At 41.8% G+C, this 19,023-nt stretch overlaps 1 protein-coding gene across 1 annotated transcript; it reads right to left on the reverse strand.

Moving 5' to 3' along the window:
- Positions 1 to 242: 242 nt before the first annotated feature.
- On the reverse strand, positions 243 to 2,730 carry LOC135220473 (golgin subfamily A member 6-like protein 25). The gene is made up of 2 exons (XM_064257602.1): positions 1,308 to 2,730; positions 243 to 1,186 (listed from the first exon to the last, which is right to left on the reverse strand). Exons 1-2 carry the CDS (start codon positions 2,728 to 2,730, stop codon positions 243 to 245), a joined length of 2,367 nt encoding a protein of 788 aa, XP_064113672.1.
- Positions 2,731 to 19,023: the final 16,293 nt, after the last annotated feature.

Below are 19,023 nucleotides of genomic sequence, written 5' to 3' on the forward strand. Positions count from 1 at the left end.
GATGGAACCGAGTTCCTTCTTTCTGCAGAGCCGGTCTTCTAGATTATTCCAACAGAGTTATCTTCTGGCATCCCTCTGGTATCCCTCTGGTATCCATCTGATATCCCTCTGGCATCCTTCTGGTATCCCTCTGGCATTCCTCTGGTATTCCTCTGGAGGCCTTCTGGTATACCTCTGGTGGCCTTCTGGAGGCCCTCCTATTGGCCTTCTGGTATTCCTCTGTAGGCCGTATGGAGCCCCTCCTATGGGCCTCTGGTGTCCCTCTCACCCTGAGACCTCATCCACCAACCCACTAAACAGCTGGTGACTCTCCACATGAGAGTTCTTCCACCTGCCGTGATGGGGGAATCTCGCCGGATAAGAGTTCCTTTGCTTGGCGAGGTGGTTGGGAAGATCTCTGGCCATTGGCTCTCACTCTCACTCCGAGATGGTGAGAGCCAATTACGTATCCTCCCGAGTTGAGGAAAATTCCTCAGACATAAAGATATCCTACTCCTGACGAGTTGGAGGCAACTCGCCAGCCATCGAGATGCTCCTTTCTTCTTACGAGACTTTTTTGTCTTCAATTTCTGCATTTTTTCTTCCAGTAGTCTCTCTTTTATATTCACCCTTTGTTCCCATTCCCGCAACTTTTCTTGATCATGTTCCAGTTCTCCCCTTCTTTTAATGAGATCTAATTCCCATTGCATGAGGTTTCCTTTCCGTCGTTCCCGTTCTTTATGATATTCATCCAATGCCTTCTGCTGATCATCCAGCTTTTGCTGGTTTTCTTTCAGTTCCATCTCTCTAGCATACAGCTCTTGCTGATTTTTATGCAGCGCTCTCTGTTGTTCCGCAAAAATCTCGTTTTCCTTTTGGTATTGGTGCTTCTCTGACATCAATGCTTCTCTGTGCTTGTCAAGACCACAAGCAATGTGTTCCAGCTCCTTGTACTTATTATTCAATTTTTCCTTCTCTCCATCGAGGTATTGCCTCTCCTTGATGAAGGCTTCTCTTTCCTCTTGGAACTTTTGTTTCTGTATGCTGAAGGCTGCTCTCTCAGCAGCAAATTGTGAGGTCGTGCTGAGCTCCTCCTTCCAGGCCTCGCTTTGGGTGGTGGGGACGTAATCCTCCCTAGGGGAGGTAACTTCTGAAGCCTCCTCACTGGGGATGATGTCCTCCAACGTCGGAGCTTCCTTTTTTTCCTCTGATCCAATCTTCGTTCCAGTTCTGTTCCCTCGAGATTCAGCTGCCCTCGTGTTCTGATCCTAGATTCTCGACTTCGTTTTTGGACTTGTCCTCCAGTCCTTGTATAATTTCCCTCTTACCCTGAGACCTCATCCACCAACCCACTAAACAGCTGGTGACTCTCCACATGAGAGTTCTTCCACCTGCCGTGATGGGGGAATCTCGCCGGATAAGAGTTCCTTTGCTTGGCGAGGTGGTTGGGAAGATCTCTGGCCATTGGCTCTCACTCTCACTCCGAGATGATGAGAGCCAATTACGTATCCTCCCGAGTTGAGGAAAATTCCTCAGACATAAAGATATCCTACTCCTGACGAGTTGGAGGCAACTCGCCAGCCATCGAGATGCTCCTTTCTTCTTACGAGACTTTTTTGTCTTCAATTTCTGCATTTTTTCTTCCAGTAGTCTCTCTTTTATATTCACCCTTTGCTCCCATTCCTGCAACTTTTCTTGATCATGTTTCAGTTCTCCCCTTCTTTTAATGAGATCTAATTCCCATTGCATGAGGTTTCCTTTCCGTCGTTCTCGTTCTTTATGATATTCATCCAATGCCTTCTGCTGATCATCCAGCTTTTGCTGGTTTTCTTTCAGTTCCATCTCTCTAGCATACAGCTCTTGCTGATTTTTATGCAGCGCTCTCTGTTGTTCCGCAAAAATCTCGTTTTCCTTTTGGTATTGGTGCTTCTCTGACATCAATGCTTCTCTGTGCTTGTCAAGACCACAAGCAATGTGTTCCAGCTCCTTGTACTTATTATTCAAATTTTCCTTCTCTCCATCGAGGTATTGCCTCTCCTTGATGAAGGCTTCTCTTTCCTCTTGGAACTTTTGTTTCTGTATGCTGAAGGCTGCTCTCTCAGCAACAAATTGTGAGGTCGTGCTGAGCTCCTCCTTCCAGGCCTCGCTTTGGGTGGTGGGGACGTAATCCTCCCTAGGGGAGGTAACTTCTGAAGCCTCCTCACTGGGGATGATGTCCTCCAAAGTCGGAGCTTCCTTTTTTTCCTCTGATCCAATCTTCGTTTCAGTTCTGTTCCCTCGAGATTCAGCTGCCCTCGTGTCTGATCCTAGATTCTCGACTTCGTTTTTGGACTTGTCCTCCAGTCCTTGTATAATTTGCTTGAGGGATTCGATTTCCTCACGGAGGCCTTTCACTTCCAAGTCCTTATCCTTTTGAAGTCCCTTTGTTTGTTCCTCCATCAGTTTCCTCGCTGCCTCCAGAAGCTCGCATCGATAGACCAGCTCTTCCATTGTTCTTTCCAGACGAGGGATGACGATCGAATCTCTCTTATGGGTTTCCTTTTCTGCAAGAGCATTCTCCAGAGATTCGATCTTCTGGTCCCTCACGATCGCTTCCGCTTGTAATGAGTGTATGAGACTGGTCTGGGTCGAGATCACTTGTTCATTTCTTTCATTCTTCTCCTCCAACTGCTGCAGCTTTTGTTGTTGGGTCGCGATGTCCTTCTTCAGAAAGCTCGTCTCTAGGAGGCAGCGTTCGAATTTCGCCGCCATGAGGTCCAGCTGCCTCCTCGTCGCCTCCAGTTCTTGTTCCAAACGGCAGACATCCGGCCGCCCCAGAAGTTTAATCTCATCTTCAACTTTTTGGGTTTCCTTCGGCGGCCCTACACTTTCGACGGGAGTCCTTTGTTGTATATTAATAGAGTCTCCTCCGCAGTTGCCGACGGCAGGTGCTACGGAGCCAATTTTACCTGCTTCAAAGCAGGACAATAAAGAACAGTTTTCAATATTAATAGTTATCATATTTCTATATCTGTACTCGATGCGTTGCGCTATGGCTAGTTTTAGGAACTCCGGGAGAGAGAGAGAGAGAGAGAGAGCTCTGGCTCCTGGAGACTTTGGATTTGTTGCACTATACGGAGTGAAGCCCTTCTTGGAGACTGGAGCCGCGGATGATGCAGAAGTCTTCTCTTGGAAATCCCGAAGTAATTCTTTAGAGTTCTCCAGTTGCTTTTACACACACACACACACACACACACAACACACACACACGTTTTAAACTGATCTTAGGTTTCGAGAGTTCCACAGTAGGAAACTTCTGATGATTCTCCACGGCTCCAGTTTTCCAGACGTTGGTTTCACCCTCTGGGTATCACAGTATATATATATATATATATATATATATATATATATATCTATATATATATATATATATAATATATATATATATATATATATTTATTTATATCTATGATATATAATTTATACACATGTATATACTTGATATACATACATATGAATATATATACGTATACATAATATATGCAATACATACATTACATGTATGTGTGTGGATGTGTGTTATCATGATTACATATAAATGAATACATTCTGTATTATGTTATTTGATGAACAGCCATCCTTATTCAGTATAAGTAAATCGTCAAATTATTTAATGGTCATTCTGAGATATATAAGTGTTACAGGAAATATGTGAAATCCAGGGATTTCACGTAATCCCTAGAGCATATGTGAAATAACCAATTCTCTCAATAACATTTGATCTCAGAGGGCTAGTGCTCAACACGGTGAAGCAGGCAGTGAGTCATCCACACTATTTTGCCGTGTTAAGTACTGGCCCTCTGGGGATCAAATGTTCGTAAGCGAATTGGTTACTTCACTTATGCAACTCTACCACCATGAATGAAATATACCGCAAATTGATCTCTTGCTGAGGCAGCGACGAGACAGGTTAATCAGTGGTGTTGAAATAGCATATCTTCGTAGCTACCTATAGAGACATCTCGTGCCCTTATTTAGTTAAACAAAATGCTACATGTTTGTATTATATATTTTAAGCAGGGAAACGTAAATTTATTTCTTTTGCACGCGTGATTGGTGTCCTATATATATATATATATATATATATATATACTATATATATATATATATATATGTGTGTGTGGTGTGTGTGTGTGTGTGTGTGTGTGTGTGTGTGTGTGTGTGTGTGTGTGTCTGTGTCACAGGGAATATGTGAAATCAGGAATTTCACGAAATCCCTAGGGCATATGTGAATTACCAATTCGCAAATGAACATTTGATCCCAGAGGGCTAGTACTGAACACGGCGAAACAGTGATATATCTACACTGTTTCGCTGTGTTTGGTACTAACCCTTGGGGAGTCAAATGGATTTCTCCGTGTTTAGTACTAGCCCCTGTGGGAATCAAATGCTCTCAGGTGTTACAGCACACAAAACCTTGAAAGATACAGCCAAAATTAGGAAAACTTCTAAAGAATACATAGCATAAAATGAAATGGATATGCTAAGAGAGAGAATGGAAGAAGTGGCGAACAAGATACATTTTTTTTTAGACAAGAGGAATCACATAAGCACAGAGGCCAAACCCAGTATGGGCAGAAGTATTAAGAAACCCCAGAGTGCCATATATACCTGGGAAGAGAAGGTCAGTAGGGACAGAGACGTGCAAGACTAAAAAACAGATGTCAAAAGACAAGAAGTAGTATGAAAAAAAAAGAGACTACAAACTGACTGTGGAATATATTATGTAAATAATATTAGGGGCATCAAGTCAAAATTAGAATCATTGAGTGACATCATCGTAAAGGTGGACACAGTAATAATGTGCCTAACAGAAACTCACCTCCACGAAAATATGTGAAAATAATTGGTTACAAGGGCTCCTAATAGGCATCAAGAATGAACTGGCCAAGTGTCACTGTACAAACTAAAGGAGAAAACATAACAGCTCCATGATCTGATCACCTGAAGACTCGCCTGGCTTCTCTCGATGTCCAGCACTGCCTTCCTCTCTCTCTCTCTCTCTCTCTCTCGTCGTCAGATGTCTCCCCAGCTTCCAGAATATCCACATCTGCACACTCACCCGCACATCCACAACCTCTCTTATGAGACATAGCCACAACAACCCTTAAACCATAAAGCTATAACCCACCACATCACACACTCACCCACATATTTACTACATCCATCCTCCACCCTCATGTCCATACCCACTACATCCACAGACTCACCCACAGCCACATCAACGCTTAAACCATATATCCAGATCCACCACATCCACAGCCTCACCCACTTATCCACACTTATTCTTTTATAATATATCTACATCCACCACATCCACAGTCTCACCCACTTATCCACACTTTTTTTATGTAATATATCTACATCTATATCCTCACCCACATATCCACATCTGCCACATCAACATCCTCACCCACATATCTGTACCCACTGTATAACATATCTATACCAACTGTATCCACATCCTCACCCATGTATCCCCCTCCACTACATCAACATCCTCACCCACATATCTATACCCACTGTAACCACATCCTTACCCACATATCTACATCAACCCCTTAATGTCAAAGTAAAGGTTGTTTGCTCCTACAGGAAATTCCTGGAACCATCCCAGCCATGTTGACGAATTTTTCCTTCTTTTCAACATTATCGTACTGCAAACATATGGCAGAACATTGTAACTTCGTAAGCATTCATTATTAAAGACTATTTTGCTCCCTGTGCAGTTCCTGAGGCTATGTACGACCTCGCTACTTTGACGAAATTTGCGTCTCTTGCAACAATACCGCATTGCCCAATTGGGGACATTGCAATGAGTGTTGATACATATTGTCCATTTGTCTTGATTAAGTTTCATAAACATGAAACAAAACTAAAATGGTCATGTGATCAAATGAAGTTATCATGTGTTCGGAGGCTATATTACGTACCGGTATCAGTTGTCTTTAGCCTCCTGTCTAAGGAGACGATGACTGGGGCTTTCCCATTAGTTATCAAAGGGAATCGTACGAAAACTATTAATGAAATCTTTATTTAGTTCTGTCTTCAATTCTCCATATACTACTCTAAGGCGGCCACGTGGTCACCATGCAGTCCTTTCTCCACAGAACGCCATCTATTGGCCACCTAAGAAAATCAGACAAAATATACCAACTGCATCTTTAAAGATGGGCGTGAGACCTACCTAGATTGCCTTTATTACAATTTTTCCTCATAACTTAACATGTTAATTATGTTTAGATAACTAAATACAACATCGACATGGGTAAATAATTCATATAAAGGAAACGTTACACTAAAATTATCACCCCTAGCGAAAATACGTCGCACATCATAGACGATATGAAGATCCAGGCAGGCCTACATAAACAGATTTAACATCGCATTTTGTACAAAAATACTACAGTTCTGAGTATAAAATGATAGAATAAAAAGCTATTTACTTAACATTCATCTTTCTGAACTTACTACAGACTACTTGAAATAGCAAACTACCTTTAATTCATCTGCTTTAAAAGCTAAATATAGATTGGCAGTTCCGACCATCCAGGCATACCAACAAAATTATATTTAACGCCGTATTTTGGACAAGTACAATGCAGTTCTGATTGTAAAATAATGTTATTGAAGTTTATTTATCATATATTCAGGTTTCTGACCTAACGGGAGTTTACTTGAAATAAGAAAAACTTTTTTAGTTCGTCAACTTTGAAAGCTGTATTATGGAGGAGTTACAGTGGTTCCATTTGGCAACGTCCTTGAGGATTGAGAGAGAGAGAGAGAGAGAGCGGTGAATGTAAGCGGCATTAGGTTGTTTGTGTCCGTGTCAATGGATGGTTAACAAGTCTGGTCTGTGTTTTGAGTCAGTCTGTAATGAGAAATCGTGAAGGACAGATGTTTGGGCAGCGGTCTTGGCAGATTGTTGGTCAGTTGTGTTGTGTTTTCAGGGAGTTATTTGAGTTGTTTGTGCTGTGTGTTTGAAAGTTGTTGCGCTTGTGTGTTGCATGGTTATTGAGGTTGTGAGTTTCTGTCGAGTTGTGAGTATGTTGGGGAGCTGTTGTGTTTTCTTGTTGTTGTTGTGAGTGGTTGGGTGTGGGGTTGTTGGTTTGGTGTTGTGGAGTGGGGTTGTTCCTGAGCTGTTGTGCTTTCTTGTTGTTGTTGTGGTTGTAGTCCTTATTTGTTTGTTGTGTTGGTGAGTTGCAGGGTTGTGGTCCTTGGGTGTTGTGTTGTTGTTGAGTTGTGGTTCTTGGTTGTTGTCGTGTTGTTGTTGAGTTGTGGTTCTTGGTTGTTGTCGTGTTGTTGTTGAGTTGTGTGTTGGTTTGCGGCAGTTGTTGGTGTCTCAGCGACCCCGTCCAGCGGACAGCACAGCCTAGCCCTGTTTCTGAAGTAGGGGTAAGTGTGGCTGAGGGTGAGTTTCGCATTCGGATTGGTTAAATTTATGTGGGGGTTTTGCCCGCTTGGTTTTAGCTTGTGATCCCGCCACATTAAATTTTTTGGGGAAGGAAAGAAGACGACATATCAGTCACGAAGGAAGTCGAAGGGGATGTCTCATATCTCTCCCACTGCTCCTCCGACCAAGAGATACAAGTGTCACATTTGTTAACCCTATCACACTCACGCCCTTGGCACCTAGCACAAAAGGCGTGAGAGTCAACGTCAATACTAGAGCGAAAAGCTCCACATTTCTTGCCCCCTACTCCAGGGCACAGATGGGGGGCGAGAGGGCTTACTAGATTCGTGGGTTTGCATTGTAAAAATATCACAAACACACAAAAAGCAATTATAACAATCAAAAACAAAAGCAAGGAAAGATCTCACGACATAGGTGGGCAGAGAGGACGTCTGCACACGATCATGGCCTAAAGCAAAATGGAATGTTTACGTTCGTCCAGTCGGAGGGGACTCCCGACTATTGGACAAGCAGTTACCGCCTAACTACTTTGTTATTAGAATCTTACGACCGAGTTCCAGCTGTGCTGAAAGTAATTCCTTATGTAAAGGACCGATGGTTTGTATAACGTGTAGGAACAACCAACAATTTCAAAAAATTCTTTCATATGACCCAGCCTTAGGAAAACTATTCAAGGGATATGGAAAGGTCCAAGTATGAAAAAATAAAAATCTAGAAACAGAAATTCTGTCTAAATCTCGGCGGAATCCCAAAATCTGTTGCACTATTGGCCTCATAATAAAAGATCAGAGGGAGTAAATCTTTCCCATATACTAAGCCCTATCTATCCCTGTCAGCTGAATTAAAGGAAATTCTGCCAGGTGCTCTGGGAGAATCCAGGCCAAAACAAAGGTATAGAAAAACCAAGAATGGACAGAAATGTAAGGATGCTATGCACAGATTCTAAAAGGCTGGAACTATTTCGTAATGGGTTAAAACTGAGAAGTGTATAACGTCCCTACACTTGACCCATACAGAAAAGTAGAGCAAGGGAAAGCACTTCACATCATAACCAGCTCCAATATCATGAGTGTTTGACCAGTCTACATAAAAGGAACCAAACGTCAATGAATAGTTTAACAGCTTTGAGTATGGATGGTATGGCAAGAACTTATAAGTGGAATCAGAAGTCTCCTGTCAGCTACTGGTAGGTTTACAGGGATAAAAGACTCTTAGCCTTAGTGCTATTGGGTTTGAAAATTTTACCTGTCACTTTCCTAGTTATGACAACCTCTATGTTCAGGAGGCAGACTGCATCTGAACAATGATTCAGATTCCTTCCTCCGTCGAAAAACGAACCGGTTACCTTAAGGTAACCTAAGGTTATTTAGCAATTTTTTCTAGTAATAATGTACAAGGATACTTTACTCCTTTCGTAAATATATAAGTTATATGTTTCCGACTACTGTACTCGGTTTTTATGCATTTAGGACCAATAATAATTACGAAAACCACTGTTTTATAGCCTTTTACTTATAGGCTAATGGAGGACCCTAGTGGGAATTTATGATTCTATCCAGTTTATAAAATAGGATGAATTAAATCATATGATTGGTCCAAAATATATTAGCCACTGTATAAACAACCGAAAATATACATGGCTCGTGTTTAATTCATATCTATCACAAAAACCTTAGGCCTTTGAAGGGCAGACATGACACAAAGCCAATTAGCCTACAGCCTAAATGTGCCTCGTACCTTGAAGCTATACCTTCCCTAACCGAATGTAAGGTTCCAGATCATTAACTGATAACCCCAACTTGACTGGGGAATTGGTTTAGATTGTAATACTAGTTCTCAGTATTTAGGTAGGTAAGTTTTCCTGCATTCTCCATAATAGCTATATACCTACTAAATAAGAAAATCACATTAAAATCTATCTCATATAGGCAATATTGTTACCAATTTATTTATTGACGAATTGGTAAAACTAGGCAACAGCTCTTCACAGTTTTTTACCTTGGAAGTTATCATCTGGAATTATGGGTTAGTGGACAGTGCTGAAAGCTAACTGGTTCTTTTAGTTTTTTTACCAATTAGGCTAAGTGGGATTTTGGAATTCAGGCATCTTCTTCAAGGCTCCTAGCCTATGGTGCAAATGTGTAACTCATGTTCCTAGGATTATTTAAGCTGATGTTAACTATTTTTTAGTATTTTTTCAATGTTTGGGATTCATGTTAGTAGATCAGTAGGGTAAAGCCCCACCCAGGCTGAGTTGGAGCACAAGGCCCTTGGTTAGTTTAGGATAGATTATGGGAGTGTTAAGTTAGGCTGTGTCAAGTTTTTGACATTTATTGCAAAAGCCATACAAGCACCACCTGCATGCACCACCACCAGTTATTGGAACCTCTTATATTCTAAAATTATGGAGGACAAAAGTGGAAAAGAAATTTTCATGGGTGGGGAAAAATGCAAAAGTGTGAAATAAGTGGATGTATTCTAACTTCACTGATACTTCTGCAAGTTCTGATTCTGATAAATGTAAGGTATACAGGCAATCTACTATGAGATTCAGGGCCTCTGTAACACGGTTTTTTCGCAATAACTTTTTATCTATGCATTTCATAAATATAACGCTTATTCAGAATACACATTATATCTACACATAAATTTTGACTGTATTCTGCATTACGTAGGTTGAATAAATTTGCTACTTACAATGTAAAAGTGACTTTTTTTGAAGACGGGCCAACTTACTCAGAGAAAAGGTTTCGAATGCACTCGTTACGTAACTTATGACAGCATTTCTTCCCTCTTTCTCGATGGATGATTGGCTATACGTAACAAAGGCTATACCTCTGGCAACAACGACAAACAAATTTAAATACAACCAAAGCAGCACACCTTTATGAACTCTGAACCTCTCCAGTGATAACTGTCATAATGAACAAACCAACAAAATATGTTAATAAATACAAAAATACTTCGATTATTAGTCTAACTCCCAAAATAAGTTTCCTAAGAAATTACAGTCTGCTTTGTAGGTCACAATCAGATTGACAGGATGTAAGGAATAGATGGTAATTTTCAAAAACATAGTATAAACAAGCTTGATTTGATAACTGCTATATCCAATGTCATGCAATTTTTATTTATTGGCTATCTACCTATTTACTGAAAAAAATAGCCGGTACCGTATTTTGGCTTTAAACCTTCACCAATAATTATCGTCAGAATGATGACTTCACTAGGCTCCACCCACTTTGGCCTCGTTATAATTCAGGATAACACTGAAGGCTATCATGGCCATTGTTGGATTAGAAAATTTAACTTCTGGCTATAAAAACTCATTTCTCGAGTATTTGTAAGAAGTGCTAAATGATCCTCAAGGATCCCAGCAGTTGGCCTAAACGTTTAATTCATGTATATTACTACTATACTGTTGCGGCACTACTGCTACAGTAGTATTACTACGCTAGCACAGATACCCCACCCACATCTATGTATCGTTCCGCCATTCATAAAGTCTTTGGGTTTCAGAGCCGATGGAACAAGGTGAATGGGTTTCTGTCTAGTGGATGGGCGGCGCAACATTTCGTCAAAAGGTGTTTACATTGCTTACGTAATGAATGTTTTTCGACTCTTGGCGCGTAATCATTGGCCATGGCGTCGGCTAGACAATTTTTACTCTATAAAAATTAAAACTATAGGGTTTAGGTTATTGATAATGCTGACAAAATTTGTGTGTGGTTGTAAAATATACATATGTCAACTTTCAGCTACATCCGATGCTTTGACAAGGAGCAAAGTCCAAAAAACCCTGAATCTCATAGTAGGTGGTTTGAAGGGTCTCGTAATGTTAACTCTCTCTCTCTCTCTCGCTTTTAGCATGGCCAGTTATGATCTAAAGTAGTTCATGCACTAAGATAAAGTATTCTGTGTCTCTCTCTTATCATGGCCAGTTATGGTCTAAAGTAGTTCATGACTTATGATAAAGTATTCTATCTCCCTCTCTTTCTTGTTCTATCATAGCCAGACTTGCTCTTAAGCAGTTTCTAAGCAATAATAAAGAATTCTCTCTCTCTCTCTCTCTCGTTCTAAAGGAAGAAGATCTTGGACTTTGTCAACAAGCGCATTTGTATGCTCTGAAAACTTTCTCGATTATTTAGGAGATACAAAGATCTACATCACCTAGAATTGACTGAAAGCTGTGGTAGCACTTAGTGGTCAGTGCTATGACATTAGTGTGTTTACGAGTTTTTGAACTTAGACTTTATTTAGGATTAAAAATCTCGTTCACTCGGCCATACCACTACGTTCAAATTTTTCCTAAACCACGCATGCGCAGTACAGAGTATGTGACGTGGTTATCCCTGTCATGGCAACGTTACTGTACCATAGAAACGAAATCAGATACGGGCATTGTTAAAACACCAGTAGATAATGACTATGGAATTCTCGGGACCTGGTACTCTCGCTGATGTTGAGGAGGACCTTGCTCTAAGTGATGATAATGTTGAAGAACATCTGCTTACACAGGAACATTGGCCACGACTTGTCTCTACTAAATCTCATAAGTTGATCCCTGCTGGTGCAGCTCCTAGTCTCATGGACCATACCTATACCTCCAACAAACGATGTATGGAACATGATTCAGATAGCAGTAATGAGCCATCATCCCTTGCTGCTAAAACTACAAAGTGTGATGCTTCCTCCTTTCAAAATAAAGTTCTAAATAATTCCCTGCCTAGACCTGCTTTTCAGATTATACCTACCATGGCTACAAAAACTGTTCTCCCTGTCTTTGCTCCACGTGCTGAATACATAAAGCTCCTATTTAGAGAGAATCCAGGTGTTAATGTGAAGCTTCTCGATTTGTATACATTTCGAGGCATCGCCTGGATATCATAAACAGGGTCAAAGGTGGTGAGGTTCTGTCACTTGTGTTAGATGTTCAGGATGATGTAAACAGACCCCGTAAGTTCTATATCCTGTGGATGTAGACCCTTCATTAGCTAAGGAACTGGAAGGGGTGCACACTGTACGTCGTTTCCTACAGGATGGGAAGTCCATCAATTGTATTGTCATTACTTGGAGCTACCCAGATCCACCCCCGCCTTTTGTTAACTTCTCCTTCCTCCCTTGTCTACCATCATGTGAACTACGCAGAATGCCAGACGAAAAGCCGTGGTGCTTCAAATGCTGGGGTATCGGTCACATCTCACGATACTGTGCTGCCCCTGAAAAGTGTGCATTTTGTGCTGCTGAGCATGACAGTCGGACCTGCCCTCATCGGCCCCCTGTACCACCCACAGTGGTTGACAGTTCTTCGGCATCAACATCAAGCTCATTACCTCTACCTACACCGGACTCCTCGCATTGGAAATGCCCGAGATGTAATGAGCCTGGAGTCAATGTGTGGCATGGCTGTACCAGGCGTTCAGGCTCTGCATCGAACCAGCTTATTGCACAACAGCTTCCAGTGCCATCAATCAAACCCACTGTTACTGCCTCCTCACAAGTGACTACACTTCGTAATGCTGTAGATGTCCTCAAGTCTCGGTGTGACTCCCTTACATCACGTTTTGAAGCCATTGAATCTCGTTTAGAGAGCATGGACACTCGCATCGACAGTCTCGTAACCTCCTTTGACAATCTAACTTCTAAATTTGCTACTAATGATAACACACTACAATCTCTTGTTGAAACTCAGCAGGTTGTTATCACATCAGTTACTACACTCACTGAGAAACTTGACTCACTTGCTACACGTCTTGAGAGTGTTACTAATCCCCATACAGGACCATTGCCACGTGATACACCACCAATTCATACCGGTGTTACCACTGCCTCTCTATCTAGTCGCCGTTCTTCCAAGGGACATGTTCGATAACCAAGTAAAGCTTAATATCATCTCATGGAATGCGTGGTATTACAAACTGGGCAAAACTTTCTGCACTTAAGGGAATTGTACTATCACCACCCAGATGTTATTCTAATTCAGGAAGCTTTTGTTGGTAATGCTCAGCCAAGGGAAGAAGCTCCCTCGCTCACTGGCTATGTGTCCTACGTCCATTTAGAAAGACATGGCCTCATCACCTATATACGCACTTCAATTCAGCATAGACTTCTCCCAAACTCTGAGGATGACGATACAACATTTCAATTATTTGAGATTACTGTTGGCGGAGGCACCATACGACTGTGCAATGTATATGCAGCACCAGGTAGGATAAATACAACCAAGCTTCCAGCCCCAACCCTTCATGGTATGGTTTACATGGGAGATTTTAATGCCCGTCATCCAGACTTGGGAGATCTTGCTGGCACTGTGAACCGCAACGGGAACCTACTTCTAGGATACATTCGTCGAAATCAACTGACCCGTTGGGACACTGGTGGATCTACGCATGCACGAGGTGGTACTTTGGATCACATCTTGACCTGTGGACTCGTACCTTCCCGAGTCAATTGTGTAACGGTTCCTACACTCTTCTCTGATCACATTGGTCTCAGCATCCAATATTCCCTTCCCGCTACACCTATTCCAATACACAATCGCACTTGCATCACAATTCCGCCTAAGTACCAGCCTACGTACATTTCATATATGACTAACCTTCGACCCACATTTAACCTCCACTGTCCAGAGAAACTTTACTCCTTACTTGTTAGTACCACACATGCTTTCCACACACAATATATCAGAAAGCCTCATATCAGGCATCGTGTTGGTGCTATGACACTGGATAATCGAATTTCTCAGGCAGAAAAGAAGGCGATGGATGATGGCCTTGCCTTTATGAGACAACCAAGTCCTGAGACTCTGCACCAGTATCAACTATCGAGAGATGATCTAGTTGCTCTACAGCAATGTGTACAAACAGATTCCTGGCACAAATTAACAGACAGCATCAACCATCAAACAAGCATCGGTTCCATGTGGCACCTCATCAACAGGATTGTGAAGAAGAAACTCCCAAGTGTCCTCCACCACAGCCCTGCTCAGTATGCACAGGACCTTATTGATGAGTGGTCAGCACAGTCACGAACCATCAACCTTCCAGCTCATATACAAGACACTCTCTCTTCACATAAAAACCATCGTGCCTTACGTCTCAGTTCCGCCTTACCAAGCAGTGATGAAGAGGACGATGTACCCATAACTAAGGGAGAGCTACGACGTGCCTTAGCAAGAAGTAAGAAGTCAGCTCCTGGTGATGATGGCATCACCTATGCAGTCCTTTGCACACTCATAAAAATACCTGGCAACCCTCTCCTCCGGCTCTACAACCTCTGCCTCTGCCTGGGATATGTGCCCCTAGCATGGACTCATAGTACAATTATACCCGTTCCCAAGCCTGGCACTGACAAATTTCGTCCTATCTCCCTCACCTCCTGTTTCTGCAAAGTATTTGAACGTATCCTCCTCTCACACCTTATGTTCCGGCTGCAAGATAAGCTTTCATCTAGAATATACGGCTTCCTACCCCAACGAGGAACACATCATTGTCTCATGGAGCTCTACACTCGTCTCTCCCCAACCAGTGTTGTAGCCTTCATTGATTTGAAAAGTGCATTTGATGTTGCATATAGAGACATTATTTTAGACCAGCTTATTGATTTTGGAATCAAGGGAAACCTTTTGAGGTGGATACGTGGATATCTTCGAAATAGAGTCTCTCGTGTGCTGTTTAAGGGAGCATTGAGCACTGCAAAGGAACTTGAACTTGGTACGCCACAAGGGGGAGTACTTAGTCCATTTTTATTTAATATCCTCCTACATCGCCTTCTTTCCTTACTTCCTGATACTGATAACACAACCATCACTTGCTACGCAGACGATATTTGCATTCATTCAACCTCCCCGGATCACTTGCAACGCTTCCTTTCTTCCTTCTACGAATCAGCATCCTCCTGTGGTCTTATCATCTCCCAGGAAAAGTAGAATCTTCTCCCCAAGGCCAGCAAGGAATCTACCAGAATTTACTGTGGGGAACAATGTTGTACCTTTATGCACACAGTATATTTATTTGGGAGCACCAGCGCAAATTACACCATCCATTCCAGCAAGACAGAGAGTACATCCCATTGTTCAAGATCTGCTGGCCCGGTTACAGCGACGCCTGACTCCTCTCAAGTGGCTTACTAATTATTCTGCAGGAGTATCTATCCCAGTTGCCAGAAACATATATATTGCTTTCATCTGCTCAGTGATAGACTATCTTTCCCCTGCACTATGTCAACTCTCCAGATCAACTCTACACCCGCTTGAAAAATTCCAGAACCAGGCAATGAGATTCATTCTAGGTTGTCCAGCATCCACTAGAATTGTAAACATGCAACACGAACTCCGTCTCCCTCCACTAGTTGAGCGAATATACTCCAATGTCACCTACTTCAGTATCAAATGCCTGTATTACCCTCACCTGTCTCCTCACTATTCAAACATCATCAGAACTTCTCTGGATCTAGATGCACCTCGTCCACAACTACGCCAGGGGGGACGTACACTAGTTAGTACTGTCTGTTCAAGCATTCGGGGGCTTGACATCAACATCGTGGCAGAGAACGTGGATCATGGCCTTGTAAGAGATTGCTGGCAGACTCCTGTGCCAGCAATCTCTTACACTCCAGTCTCTAAGACTGGCTTGCCTCAACTTCAACAACAACGTGCATTGGAGACCATCGACAGACTACCCTCATCCCTCTGTGTAGCCCTATCACCTCTACACAGACGGCTCCCTACAGCAGGATGGCAGTGCTGGATGTGCTGTTTTCTCCCCCACTTTGGAACCCCCGCCAGAGGGCTGGACAGGCTGTTGCCTCCCAGAGTCATCAAGCTCCACGTATTGTGAACTACATGGACTTCTAGATGCAGTTATTTTAATCACACGGACCAGAAACAATGGCTTGATCATCTGCGACTCGCAACCAGCACTCCAAGCCCTTTCATCACATAAGCCAGCATACCAGCCCCTGGTTACACAAATACATAGGCAACTAGACATGGCCAACATGAGCTCTCTGGTAGTGCACTTCCTATGGATTCCTTCTCACGTGGGTCTTCTGGCTAACAACACCGTTGACCATCTCACAAAGGCTGCCTGTCAGCTGGATCCTCCAGATGCTGATGCTCCCAGTCCATCTCTCCTGTGCTGCAGAAAAATGGTGCGCCAAGCTGCTCGCTCACCTACTCATCATCGTAGTAATGCCGAGAGAGCCACCAGTGTATCAATACAGCATTATGATCACTTCTTTCCTCACCACCACAAGTATCGCCGCAGTGGACTCATGGTTCGTCAAAATAACGTTGTTTGTGCGCGTCTTCGGCTGGGTTGGCGACCAGTTTGGCAGGTGGCTGAGCAAGATGAGATGAAGTTCCTCACTTCTCCTCCTGTAGGTTATGTGACGCACCCAACGCCAACACCCTGGAACACTATTGCCTGGAATGTCCACTTGTAAATGACATATTAACCCAAAGACTCACAGTAGTTGATATATGTAAAAAATTATTGACAGATAATAATTTGCTCGATGAGATCCTCATGCGCCATCCTCACTTTGGTGGATACTGAATAATCAGCTGTTATGTAATACTAATTAAAGATAGGTACAACCTACCTACGAAATCAAACTAAATTTAATTTGTATTCCATATGAATTCATTTGTATAACCTTTAATATATAGAAATGAGCAATATTATTTTAATATGTACTAAATATCTGTCTATACTTTATTTTGTATTCCTTTGTGTAACCCTCATTATGTGCTGTAGATGTAAACAATATTGTTTTGATATGTACTTAAATGTCTGTATATACTTTATTTTTTTTATTATTTTTTTCTTTAGGCATAACTTAATTACAATGTAGATGTAAACAATATTACTGTATTACCATGTACTCAAATGTCTGACGCCAATGGGCGCAATAAATTGATTAAAACAAACTCTCTCGTTCTACGTTAAACATTTCCGGTTCAAACCAATTCGCGGATGCATTACAAACAGATCTATCTCCCTAACTCTGTCACAAAGCGCTAAATTTCTTACGGTGCAGTATTTTTGATGCTATCGTGAAATGTCTTCTCTCTCTCTCACTCTCTCTCTCTCTCTCTCTCTCTCTCTCTCTCTCTCTCTCTCTCTCTCTCTCTCTCTCTCTCTCTCTCTCTCTCTCTCATATCTTATCACAAAACCAACATAAGTTCGATTCCTAAGAAGAATTTCAATGCTTTGAAGAAAAGAAAAAAGTGACAGGAAAAAAATCTAACACTAATTCCACCTCACAGACATAATAATACATCACTGACTATAATAATGCAATGAACTTTCTAAGCGGTTATTCTTTGTTTGTATGGTGTCTTTACGTTGCATGGAACCAGTATGGTTATTCAGCAACGGGACCAACGGCTTTACCTGACTTCTGAACCACGTCGAGAGTGAACTTTTATCACCAGAAATACACATCTCTAACCCCCTCAGTAGAAAGCAGGAGAATTGAACTCGCAGCCACCGAGCGAGGTGGCAGGCCAAGACCAACCACGCCACTGAGGCGCTTTCTAACGGGTGTTTCTAATAACTTTTCCCCCGTAATATGGCGAATCAAATGGAGAACGTACATTTTTCATTTCATCATTAGAAATAGGAATAAGACATGACCTCCATACTGGTCTTTGTTAAGAAACCCAGATGAATAAATGTAAAAGTGGCTGACGATTTCGTCGATCAAGAAATAAATTGAAACCTCTCTAAATAATCTTTCTGGTCGCGCTATTTCCCTAAAGATGAAATCATATGGTACACTAATAATACAGGCTTTTTCTTCTTCTTTTTTTTTAAACCAGGTCTGCTAGCAGTTTTTTTAAAATTTATTTTAGCGTCACCCGATGACCTGCCCTCCTTGACAAGGAGGACCGTGCAGGTCATCGAAAGCTTTCTGCTTTGTATATTTTAATTTACAAAATCAAACAGACATACTATTGTGGATTTACTTTTCCATTTTATTGACTCATGTGATTATGAGTTTTCTTTTAATAATAATAATAATAATAATACAACTACTACTACTACTACTACTACTAATAATAATAATAATAATAATACAACAACAACTACTACTACTACTACTACTACTACTACTAACTAATAATAATAATAATAATAATAATAATAATAATTTTTATGAAAGGTAAAATCTGGCGTCAAATAACTTTAAAAAGATTAAAATTGACAAAAAATAAGTGAGAAGGTTAAGGTATGGATAGTTTGATTAAAATTCTGGACTTGGGAAAAGTATACTTACGATTTCGTGGGATTCCATCGACGACGAGACCTGGATCCTGCTTACGATCCTTCAGAAGGACTCACTCACAGCAGCTGCTGCTGCCGCTGCTGCAGCGTCTCCAGAGCAGGAGCCAGAGACTTCTCAACAAAAATTGAAGAAGAAGAAGAAGAAATCTCTCGGAGCCGAGCCAGGAATTGGAGGCGTTCTTCGGAGCCTCCAGGAGCTTCGCCTCCAGAAACTTCGCCTCCGGATCCCGAATCCTGTGCAGTGGCAGTTTCTAAAAACAGGCTAAGAGAAAGCAAAAATAGAGGTTAACATTATTCACG

This window comes from Macrobrachium nipponense, chromosome 20, assembly GCF_015104395.2.
Source record: "Macrobrachium nipponense isolate FS-2020 chromosome 20, ASM1510439v2, whole genome shotgun sequence".
NCBI classification, from domain to species: Eukaryota; Metazoa; Arthropoda; class Malacostraca; order Decapoda; family Palaemonidae; genus Macrobrachium; species Macrobrachium nipponense.

Excerpts from the sequence above, each read along its gene's own strand:
- LOC135220473 (XM_064257602.1), bottom strand. The coding sequence starts at position 2,730 with ATGGCGGCGAAATTCGAACGCTGCCTCCTAGAGACGAGCTTTCTGAAG. Across the intron at positions 1,187-1,307 it reads TTGGTGGATGAGGTCTCAGG|AGGAAAAAAAGGAAGCTCCG; the intron begins GTAAGAGGGAAA and ends AGATTGGATCAG.